Source organism: Cyprinodon variegatus, unplaced genomic scaffold (genome assembly GCF_000732505.1).
Source record: "Cyprinodon variegatus isolate N-32 unplaced genomic scaffold, C_variegatus-1.0 Scaffold1581, whole genome shotgun sequence".
In the NCBI taxonomy this organism is placed as follows: Eukaryota; Metazoa; Chordata; class Actinopteri; order Cyprinodontiformes; family Cyprinodontidae; genus Cyprinodon; species Cyprinodon variegatus.
Genome location: NW_015152034.1, coordinates 72174 through 84091, shown reverse-complemented (window position 1 = coordinate 84091; position 11918 = coordinate 72174). Strand labels below are relative to the sequence as shown.

The following is an 11918-nucleotide window of genomic DNA, read 5'->3' as shown; positions in this document are numbered from 1 at the left end:
TATATTCATCTACTTACATATGAGGTTGGCTTTGTATTATAAATAACCCATCTGTTCTTGCTTATATTAACGCACATCAACTTTATTTTACTGAAGCCCAGAAAAAGTGGTTTCTCGCTCTTTAAAGATGGTCATATACTTAACTACCTGTCCAGAGCCCTCCATTGCATCACTTCTGTGCCGAGTTTATCTTCTGCTAGATTTCCCTTCCTTTTCTTCTTCCCAAGCACTTTGACAACCAAAACATTTTTCTCGTTGTTGTTTAGGTCATACTTTAAATGTCTCCCAGGTCAAAGAATATATTTTGAGGAGTTTGATTTATTTGTGCTTTTATATGGACTGAGCGCTTGAGAAAGCACTTACTCTTGCATGGTTTGCCCTGTGGTGTGTGTTAGACAAGGCCAGTGACCAGTGATTCACTGATAAATGATGTTCGTATGTGCCTCTACAAACCCATATATTACTGTCTGACCCCATCTGATATGACCGGACTTTAGCTGTATGGAAAAAATCCTGAGAGCAGCCTCTCTGTACCCCAGATTACTTTGTATTATTAGTGCTTTGCATCCCTGTCGTTGTTTATAGCTTCTTACGATCGTCAATGACCCGATTTTTCTTTTTTTACACACATACACTGTAAACTCACATTTTAAGTAATATGGTTAGATTGAGCCATAATAAGCCTCATCGCTCCACTGGAGCACTTTAGGTGAACAGCCTTCAACAAAGACACCTCCAGAGACCTTTATAGCTTTCCAACATTAGCTCCCATGGCAGACTTTTACCCTTCAAAGTATTCTAAACTCAAAGCTTTGTCTGTGTTTCTGCCCACCATCCTGTTAATAATTTCCAACATTTTAGCTGTAAACTGCTCTCTTTGTTTAGTTTTGTTTCAATATTTAATAACTCTAACTTCTGTTCCTAGATTCATTCAGGAGATAGAGATGAACATGGGACCTAGCCAAGCCAAACAGTGCCAGCTCCGGGCCTTCCTCACCTACTACATCAATGACCTCTTCCTTAACCAGGTTAGTAAATATGTTAAGGAGTTGCCTCAATGACAAACTGACTAATACAAGCTCAGAGCAGCAGTTTATTGAAATATTCTAGCTTTTATATCTAATGTGACTCTTTACAGTGAAAGCTAAGGTACATTATGAGTCATTGTCACTCTAAATACCACACTGACTCATTGTAATCAAAACACATTGTCTATTTTTCGTTTTTCAAGGTGCTTTTAACTTCATAACCATAAGGGTGTATTTTACTTTTTAATTACACAAAGTGCGTTAGAATGCTAAAAAGAAAAACAGAATAAACATAAAAATGCCTGTTGCTAAGAAACAGAGTGTTACCTTAAAGTTGTAGGGAAGTCATATTTAAATGTCACAATATTCTGGCTTAAACATGTATATAAATGTACTCTTTATCAGAGGATATTTTCCCAAAATTTGGAAAATTTCTATTTAAAAACAAATCATGTCTTAAAATCTGAAATCTAAAAACCTGCATTCGGCCAATCATATATCAACGGTCATCTGTTAATCACATTTTTTCAGTCATAGCATCTTGATTCATATGTTGCAGCTAATATATGCAACAGTTGAAATAAGAATCGTTTCCTTTCCCAATGAGTTATTCCCAGTGTTCACAGGGATGGACGTCTGTGTCTTCGGCAGGCGTAGAGCTAACAGAACTGGCAGCGTTGCGAGGCAAGGGCTCAAACATGTACGGCTGTAAGCCCTCTACACCAAACAAAGCTTCTGCCACCCTGGCGTCCTCTTCCACTGCAACTTCGTCCCCGCTTTCCTCCTCTAAATCAAAAAATATATGATGGAGGAGACTCATCCACAACCTCCGACACAACACTCTCCTCCTCTTGCATGTTTCCTCTGCCCATAGCGTTCCTTGACAGTGTCGTTTCTAAGTCACCAATTTAGTGCTACATGGTCCCAATGGAATTTCCCATTGGGAACTTACTAGTACTAAGTTGCTAACTGGTTAGCAAGAGGCTTCCGAGAAACCGGCCACACCCAAACTTTCGAATATTCCACCACAAAAATCCCACCCCCTTGATAGTCAACCAATGACATTCACTTTATTCACTTGTGCAAAGTCGTGCACCGTGCCGGAGAATTCGGAAATGCAACGGTTGGAACAGCCGTTTCCCTACGACTTTAATTAGTTAGATAGGTTAGTCTTCATGTTGTCTTCTGTTTTCTGGTCGATTTTATACTAAATTTAATATTACATTCAACTTCTAATGGCCTAGAAAATCCTTTACATGATGAAATCTCATTTGTTAGACAGAATCATCTAAAAAATTTTGTTTTTATATTATCAACGTTTGCTGTTTTATTCTAAACATGGTGGCAACATAAATGATTTAGACTATTTAGGTGACTTTTTCCTTCTCTATTAACCAATATTCTTTATTTCTTGCCATCAACTTTGACAAGCATCCCCTTTAAGATGTGTAAAAAATTAAACATTCAAATGTGTCCATTTGAAAATGAGGTATAGTCCTTAGTATCATTAATATATTCTTAAAATAATTTAACAGAACATTGCGCTTTAAAGTCAAGATTTTAAACATACTGGTATCTCTGTTCTGACTTACCAACTCAATATGATCTTGAATTGCTCCATCAGAAGACTTACTTCAGCTGGGGAATAGAGATTGGGTCTAAATCAAGATGTAGAAAAAGCTTTGAGTAAGATTTTTTAATTGTAGCACAAAATCCTGTACATTAACAAAAACATAAAACTAGTTTCGCTTTTTTGTTTTGTTTTTTGAAGTATTAATTATCGATGTACATTCATCATTTCCATCACTATTGCAACTATGATTTTATATTCAGTAGATGTTTTAAATTTTCTCCTTGAACCATCAGGTGCGGGCAGAAATCAACAAGGAAATCGAAGCAGTAAGTAAGGCTGCTGACCCCTTGAAAATCCTCGCTACTGCCGATACGATGAAGGTCCTTGGCGTCCAGAGACCTCTGCTTCAGGTGAGAAGTTTCAAGTATTACATTCAATATATTCCCAACATAAATTATAGATCATTTAAATGCAAACCTGGCTTATCCCAGTAAAGTGTTTGTATGTGTACCAGCTTCCCTGATTTATTTCTTCTTTCTGTGTCACTAAAGGGTATAATTCTCTGCTGTACCCTCTTATTTTCTGTGATTTCCACTCATGTTCACTCAAGGATTTGGGTTCCACATAATCCCATGTGAGCTTTTAAGGATAACCTTAAAAACACACTAGATGTTTTGTTTGGCACAGATTCACTCCTGTAGCTGTTCTATTGAGGACAGGCCCCTGGTGTACACTCACCTTGCAGCTCTCTTTCTCTGATCAAGGGGGCAAGCTTTCTTTTTCCTCATCGCCTTGTTTCACTTGAATTTTCCTACTTTATTTCAGGTAAAAACCTAACGCCCTCATAGTTTCTCCCAAAATTAGAATTTTATAGTTTTTGGTGACTAAATCTTACAAAGCATCTACAGCCTATATATATATATATTTTTTGTGTGTAATTCAAAGGCATTCTTTTTTTAAGGGGCAGTTTTTAATATTTAAAAGAAATATACTTAGAGAAGCTGTCTCCATCCTTTACACGGGACTAACCAGTAGCATTTGAGACCCTTCTTTGCTAGCTCACGGGTGGACTCCATTTAACATTTTTATTGAGTTAATTTCAGGGTCTGTAATTAATAAACTGATTTACATTGAAGCAAGCAGATCATTTTAAAATTATAATCATTTAGCTTTTTAAACAAAATCCTGATATATCATTTACATTAAATGAACATTCTTTATAGCACTGCTCCATCTGAATATGATAATAATTACATTGCAAGCAGGAGTTAAAGTTCTATGTTGATGTCCTGGGATGTTCTGGCTGAGAACTTTTGAGTGACTGTTGTCACTAGCAGTCATCTAATTCTTCACAAAACCATAGTTAGTCTGTGACTGACGTTGCACTGAGAACTATATGTGGTTGAGATCATTTTACCTAAACCATTGTTCAACCGATCGGTAAACAAAGCAGTTTTTTTTTAAACTTATGTGTGTGACTTCATCAATCCCTCCTATACAGAGCAGTTCAGTTTATCAAAAGAAAAATGAATACATCTTCTGTCTGATCTTAATTGGATCTGTTTTACTAGTGGTTTTTGTTAGTCTTTCTTAGGTAAAACTGACAGGTTGGAGATTTAAACATTTCCAAAGCCATGATCCATACTGTTGGCCAGATTGGTCTCAGCATGTTCTCTTCTCAGAGTTTTGTGAAGCTCATTTTTCTGTGTACTTTAAAAATGTATTTGACATACATGAAGGTTTTATAGTAATGAGTGGTATCTGTGTGTGTTCTTGCCCACACGGTTCTCAAGAGACATCCCAGAGAGGAGGTTGTTGGTTCTGTGGGTGTCTTATGTGCAACAACTCTTGGAAGTGAATGTTGGGCTGTTTGTTTCTGTCAGAGCCTTCCTGTCTGTTTTCTCACAAGGAGCGAACAGCGGTGGCAGTTCATTACAGAGAGAAAAGGGACTGTGGGTGTTTGGAGTTCAGCAGGGTTTGTTTACGGCTCAGGCCCCTCCTTAACGAGGAGTTCAGCATCTTGCTAATTATGCTGCTGTGGCTAATGAGGCTCTTTGCTGATAGTGGGGAGTGCAATAAAACACTCCTTTGTTAGGGCTTTTTGCCTGTTTTAATTGGGCTAAATAAGAAAAGCCTTCCAATGTTTTCTGTGCTGAAGTTCATATTCAAGTGTCAGAATGACATTTCTCTATATTTGTGATGTGTATTTGTTTCTAAGCTAGTAATTTTGCTACCTGTATGTCTGTTACCGTACTTTTGGTCTACTGTTTAAGTGGTTTCCATTGTTTTCTTCTGTGGCCTTGACTCACAGTAGACGTGTTTCCATCAACATTAATTTTGAAGTAACTTCAGAATAGCTTGATGGAAACGGCAAAAGTGAATCAACATACTTAACTTAGCAAAACACTCACTTCATTTGGTTTTTAACTTTTTCATGAATAAAGGGTAAATGCACTAAAGAGGAGATGGAAACAAAATTCTAGAATCAGTTCTTATTCTGCTGCCACCATCAATCATTCCACGATCTCGTCGCATCTCCGGATGGCGCGTATTGGCGCAAATAGTAGCTAAAATGATAAAGGTAGTAAAACGTACCAAATTCCAACACCTTTATTAAAACATTCCATTACTTAACTGTTGTTTGCGTTGCTGTGCTCCCCCTTACTTCCTGTTTATTACAGCCAAGCTTAACATCAACGTATGGCAACATTGCCCTTTGCATCAACTGGCTAATTCTTTCCAATGGATGAAAATGCATCTAGATCACATTTTAAAGGTTGGCTCAAAGTTAGCATTATATTTGAATGGAAACAAAGCTAGTGGTATTCTTCCATTACCCTCCTTCCATCCTCAGTGTTTTTATTAAGGCAAAGCTTTTATGATTACTAAGGTTGAAAAGCTATACAGCAGGTACCTAGATAGTACTGTAATACTGTGTGTGAAATATATTCTAGTTCTCATAACCTGTAGTGAGGGAAGTGTTTGTTCTGAAAACACATAAGTTTTAAACTTGGCTTAAATAAAATGTTTATTACAGGCATAAGTGTCTTATGAGGCTGTAAATCTGCTCAACTCCTTTAGTAGGAAAAAAGTATTACTGAATAATCAGTTCTGTTGGTTTGTTGGGAAAAAATGTGACTTCAAATAGTTGAAAAATCATACAAAGTCCTTTTGTAAATGAATATTACAGGTCTAGTGGATAATTTTCACAAATGTTTGTAAACACCCACCCTCTCCACTTTTTGAAATAAATTGCATATGCACAACCTTGTACCTGCTCCCGAGAGGGAACGCCTGTTGAACACGTGCGAGAGCCTGCACAACTCCATGAGTGCACGAGTCCTTTTCGCCTCTCTTTAAAAGTTGCTGTTTGTATCGCTCATACAAGCTTACTTTCCAAAAGAAGATTTGCAATTTTTCCACTATGTCAGACTTGGCACAGGTAAATGAAAATGGGGAGGAACACGTAGGACGGCCTTACGTAAACATATCACCAGAATGATTGACAATTAAGAGGAACACTTATTTTGATGATCCACTCAGAAAAAGAACATCCTCCACTATAACTCTAACCTTTTTAAATTCAATTTAGGATTACAATTTATTTTGGATGCATGGTTATATTTATTTAAAAAGTTGTAAGGGAAAAATAAATAAGATATCTTTGTAAAATTTGCCCATATGTACTTTATGTGCCCCATTAGACAACATGGAGGATTCTTTGCCAGGTGTTATCAGAACCAGACAGCACATCACAGTAAAAGGCCCAGCACGTTTGATACGCAGGAAAGAACCTAATATTGCTACACAACATTAAACTCTTCCATACAGTCTGGCAGCGGCCGTATATAGAAAAACCATAGGGGATCACAATTTTTATAGAGGCATCTGCTCACTGCAGCCACTGAAGCGCACATTCATGTGCAATGGTATAAATTGTAGGAAGTTATTAACATCAATGGTTTTTATGGTGGGTTTTTTTTATGATATGAGAAACTGAAAAATTAAAATGAATAGTTTTTAACTGTAGTCTTACATGCAGGTTTAAACGACTATATATAGCTACAAATTTAATCTTTATAGTAGTTTTACCTACCTTACCTTACTTCGTACTTTCTCTTCTACCTTGCTTAGGAAATTAAAAGATTAAATCATTATTTTTACAATTTCTTTTGAATATCCTGGGCTTAAGTTCCCTATGCATGAGCTCAAAGAGTTGTTTGGGGTTAGTTTTATTAATATTTAATAGCAAAAATTCGATATGAAAAATAGTTTAGCTACAGTTCTTTACTAATGTGACTTAAACAAGTAGTTCTTTAACTATGGAGCTTTGGAGATTTTAATATACTCCTAGAATCCACTTGAATTATTATTTTGCTGTTTTCATTCAAACTGATTAGCAGAATCAACATAAGAAAACACAAAAAAAGGCTAAATTAAATGCAACTGTACTCAGAGTAATAGGAATCAAAGAAAATATTTGACCATGTATAAAATATTAAAGTCTGTAACTTAGTGATATTATTGCTACAGCGTACAAGAAAGGGTTCTTTCTTCTTTCTGTGACAGAATTACATTTATCTTTGAGTCAAACTATTATCAAGTAAATTTGTGTTACATTTTTGGATAAAGCTTAAAAAAAAAGTTCAAGATATTTAAAGTAAAGAGTTATAAGCACATAATATTAGTGATGCATCGATCCAGAGCTGTATCCTTATATTGAACATTCTAGATCAAGTATTGGGGACAAAGAGCTCGATTCATATGGGCAATGTGCTCAGTCTGTTTCTGTAATGCATTTAAGTTAGGTTAAAAATTTCTGTAACAGCAGAAAGTTTATTTCTTCATGGGCATCCATCTTTGATTTAATAAATGTTGCCAGCTTCAACCTGTACAATTTGTTTTTTAGATGGCATTTGTTCTTTTAACACATTTTACTGTGTTTATGACTTTTGGAATATATATATGTATACATTTAAAAAGATCAACTTACTGGTAGAGAGGAGTTTTTGATTACCTTTTAAAAAATCAATAAAAGAAAATCATTTCATGATATTAAAGCAAACTTTTTTAAATTAAAGCTCTGCTATCAGAAATGTAGCAGGTTCTACTGATATCCAAATTCGAGTATCGAATCGAAAGTGAAGAAATTATGGATCGGTGCATCCTTAGACAATTTCGACAAGTTTTGTTTTAGGCCACATGTTTTTATTGAGCTTGCTTTTATTTTAAGCAAGTAATGAATGTAAAGGAAAAGCAAGCTTAATTTCTTGTTCAAAGATCTTGACATAAAGTTTAGGTTTAACCCACCTTTGTTTTGTTCTGTAACTCCATAAACTTTTTCACTAAAGTACATTTTAGTAATATATGGAAATCTATTGTTTATTTTGCTGTTTTGTTTTTTAATTGCTCACTTAATTCTAACATTTATTTTCTTTCTGAAAATCTGCATGCCAAATTACCAAAGCTGTATTTGACATTTTCAGTAAAGGACATTAAATCTGTATCTGTAAGTAAAATCATGATAATAAGATTATCAGGTAATTAAAAACACTAAGATACCCCTTACATGATGATGAGAAATCATATAACAGGTTTGTTCATAAAAAAAACGGTTTAGAGCAACAGACGGCAATACACATCACATTAACCGGTGTCATTCAGGAAAATTTAGATGTCAGTCAGGAAATCTCAGAACTCTTTGAGATCAAAATGAGGTTCAGGGTAAATAAACATGGCCAATAAAGAAGAAGCAATGGCAACACTTTGTGGAGTAAATTTTACATAGAAAAAACATAATAAGAAAAGGTGTAAGTTATGGAGGTGGACTGGAGAGTTGTGTTTATTTTTCGTCTGGAAATGCTTTTTGATCGATTACATGTCATATTTAACAGGCTGTGTCCCCTACTGCACTCAAAGAATTTAACACACTGTAAGATATGGGGCCAAGACAATCCAGATATCCCGTGTTTGTGATCAGAGCATCAGTCCGTTAATCAGGGTCTCTCCAAGAGGAAGAGCAGGAGAAAATGCATCACAGTTGACTTATTGCGTGAACCAAGCTTAAAAGTTTGACCTGTGCGTCATAATCTGGGCGATCACCATTGTATTTTAAATGCTAAATAACTACAGATAGCTGTCGGATGTAGATATAGTGCTGGTCAATTTTAGTCTGTAGAAGATTAGACTAATTAAAAATCAAAATCTAAGCTTCGGACCTCTAGAGAATCTTTTGTTTGTTGACATTTCTGATGTGGAGGAAAATCAAGATAAGCGGAAAAAGGAACAATGCCTATTTTCTGTATACAACACAAACATCCCTGTCACAATACAGTGTTTAAATGCTCAGAAGTCTTGATTCTAACTCTCCTGATAGATTTTTTTTTTGACTACTCCTTGTTAACCTCTACTTTGATGTAATAAACCAAATATTCTGGAAATAATTTCCATCACATTGACCTTTAAGGTTGTTTCTATACACATTGTTGAAATAATCTGGTTATTTGTCAATGCTATCTCCTGTTGTAGAAATGGTTAAATGGACTGTGTGCAAATTCTGCGTGAGAGTCCAGGTGAATATAATGAATATATATTAATATGAAAGAGACATGCACTGAATGTCTGTAGATTAAAAAGTATAAATAAAACAGGCAGCGATTTCCCTATCACTAGTTCCCAGTTATGTCAAGTACTGCTTTGATATTTCATGTATATTAAATTCTACTGATATGAATATGAGCCTGACATAAGCTATATATATTGTCCACTAAGAGCATAAGATAGAGCTTGGCAAGGTCAGTATATAGTTCAATAGGAGAGGTTAATGTCCATTTCTGTGTCTGTGTGATAGCACAGCCTGGGTTGATGGGTTCCCAGAGGAGAAGTCCTTTTAAAGACTAGAAATTTAACCAAGTAAAAAAAAATAAATAAATAAACTTGTATGTTAATTTTTTCATGCCATCTTCTTTGCTTTCTTTTTTTGTGGATCTTTTCCCTTTTGTTCTGTGTCATCTGTTGTAACCATAGTTATTCTTGTTTTCCTTTCATTTTTTCAGCGTGGTATCGCACAAACACACACAGATGCTATCTGTCCAGCTTTGTGTTCCCACTGATTGATTCATTTAATTAGAGATAGATCGAGGGGAAAAGAGGCGAGTGGTAAAAGAAAGAAGAGGTGTACAAAAGACGAATAAACAGGATAGGGAGGGTATGGTCACTCTGCTGGATAGGCTTGAGATTGGCTCCATTAATCTTGGTGGAACCCCCCCAGTGTCCCTTTTACACTCTCATTTTGTGACTAGCTAGCAAACAAACATGCACCCAGTGTGCCCATGTAGACGTACCCATTTGCAACGAGACAAACCCACCAAAACAGCAAACAGGTGAGCACCCATCTATGATCCTGAGGTAACCATTGTGGAGCCATCTGCCTGCTCACTCATATGCTGTGCTTGTGTTTCTCTAAGAGTCAGTGAGCGCCGATGAGTTGTTTGTAAGCTGCTTGTTTACTTCATTAGCCAATACCACATCTGAGCCATAATTACTGAACACATTGGCCCTCTCTTTTCAGCTAAGCATCATTCAGCTCTGTCCCCAATGTCTCCACACAATAACCCCTAACCAGTGCTTGTGCATCTGCATGTCCGCCTTGTAATTGCACATTTGTCATTTGCACGTTTGTGTATTCGCCCATTTTTTTGGGAGTTTTGTCTGCAAACACAACTTGATCCCCAGCCAGATGAGGACAGATTTCATTCACTCGCTGTCAGCTGTATGAGAGTTTGCTACAATGCTGATATGTTCAGCCGCCGTTGGCCTGCTAATGATGATGACCTTTAAAAATTCATATTCACATGTAGCTCTGTGAGACAAGAGGAAAGAAACTGGCATGCACGTGGTAATTGTGCATGCACATACACTTCCTTCTCCAGTAACTGTAATGACACTGACCTTTTGATTTGTGATGATCTGTCTCGGTGCTGCTTATTTGTGGGGGGATGGGGGTGGTGATGGTTGTTCGTTTCTTGTTGATTGGCTTCCTGCTGCAGATTCTCCAACACATACAAGCAGGAAGATGGTAGTGGTGGACCATTTTTTTTTATTAAGGATGCACTTTAAACCTAGTTTCAGGAGACATAGCGATCACAACACAGTTTAACTGTTAGCTGCATCAACTGTGTCCTTTGATTAGGACAACTTTAGGGTTGGGAGGGAGTAAAAGGGGGCGTACAAACACACATACATGCAAAGGACATGTAACCCCTTACCTTTATAAGAAAAAACAGCACAGAAACAGAATCTAAGGCCAGAACATTTAATAGCGGAGACTCAGGGTAACATCACAAAATATTGTTGTTCAATAGATTAGGCTTAATCTCACTCAAAGGATAATCTAAATGTTCCTTCGTATTACCCACACACTTGGTTGGAACCTGACACCTTAGTGTCTGCCTTAAATCTATTAAGTCTAAAGATTTTTTGACAGTCCTACAGCTGTCTAGAGATAGGCATTCTGTTGTATTACTTTTTTCCAAAGTGTATTATATTTGTTCTACTCATCTTTTTCCTTCTCTGACCAGATGGAACAAACCTTATGCAATAGTAAACTCCTTTCCACAAATATTCCAGATCTGTAATTTGTTTGGATTTTGTGGCACTAAAAACAAGGGCTTAAACAGCTCATAAATTAATCATAATTAGTCAATTATTTAAATGATCATCAGCTGATTTAATAGTCAAATCACAAACTGGAGTATACAGACGATAAGACATTCCAATTGCTGAAAGCATTATCCATTCAGTATTTACAAAATCAGTAACAACAGGCTTAACAATAACACTCTCCGTCTGTCTGTATGTCTGTATGTCACCTCTTCCTGTGTAGTTCTGGGCTGATTTCTCCCCTTTCTTAGGATGTTTGAGACCCTACAAATTGAGATCTTGCATGGAGCCCCAGTCCAAGGGAAATTGACAGTCGAGTTTAGCTTCTTCCATTTTCCAATGATTGCTCAGACAGTGGGCCTCTTTTCACTAAGCTGTTGGACATTTCCCTGTAGCCCTTTCCAGCCTTGTGGACATGCACAATTTTGTCTCTAGTGTCTTTGGACAGCTCTATGGTCTTGGCCATGTTAGTAGTTGTTTTCTTACTGATTGTATGGGGTGGACAGGTGTTTTTATGCAGCTAACGACCTCAAACAGGTGCATGTAATTTAGGATAATAAATGGAGTGGAGATGGACATTTTGAAGGTAGACTAATAGGTATTTGAGGGTCAGAATTCAAAGGGTCAGAGTGGGATAACTTGCAAAATTGTAGGGT

At 36.6% G+C, this 11918-nt stretch overlaps 1 protein-coding gene across 1 annotated transcript in view; it reads left to right on the top strand.

Moving 5' to 3' along the window:
- The first annotated feature begins 913 nt into the window (after positions 1-913).
- Positions 914-11918, top strand: part of LOC107103977 (exocyst complex component 4-like) — a 61105-nt gene continuing 50100 nt past the window's right edge. The window contains exons 1-2 of the mRNA XM_015403855.1: positions 914-1028; positions 2895-3011. Coding sequence (XP_015259341.1) covers positions 945-1028; positions 2895-3011 — 201 coding nt within the window. The 5' untranslated portion in view covers positions 914-944. The remainder of the gene's footprint in view (positions 1029-2894; positions 3012-11918) is intronic.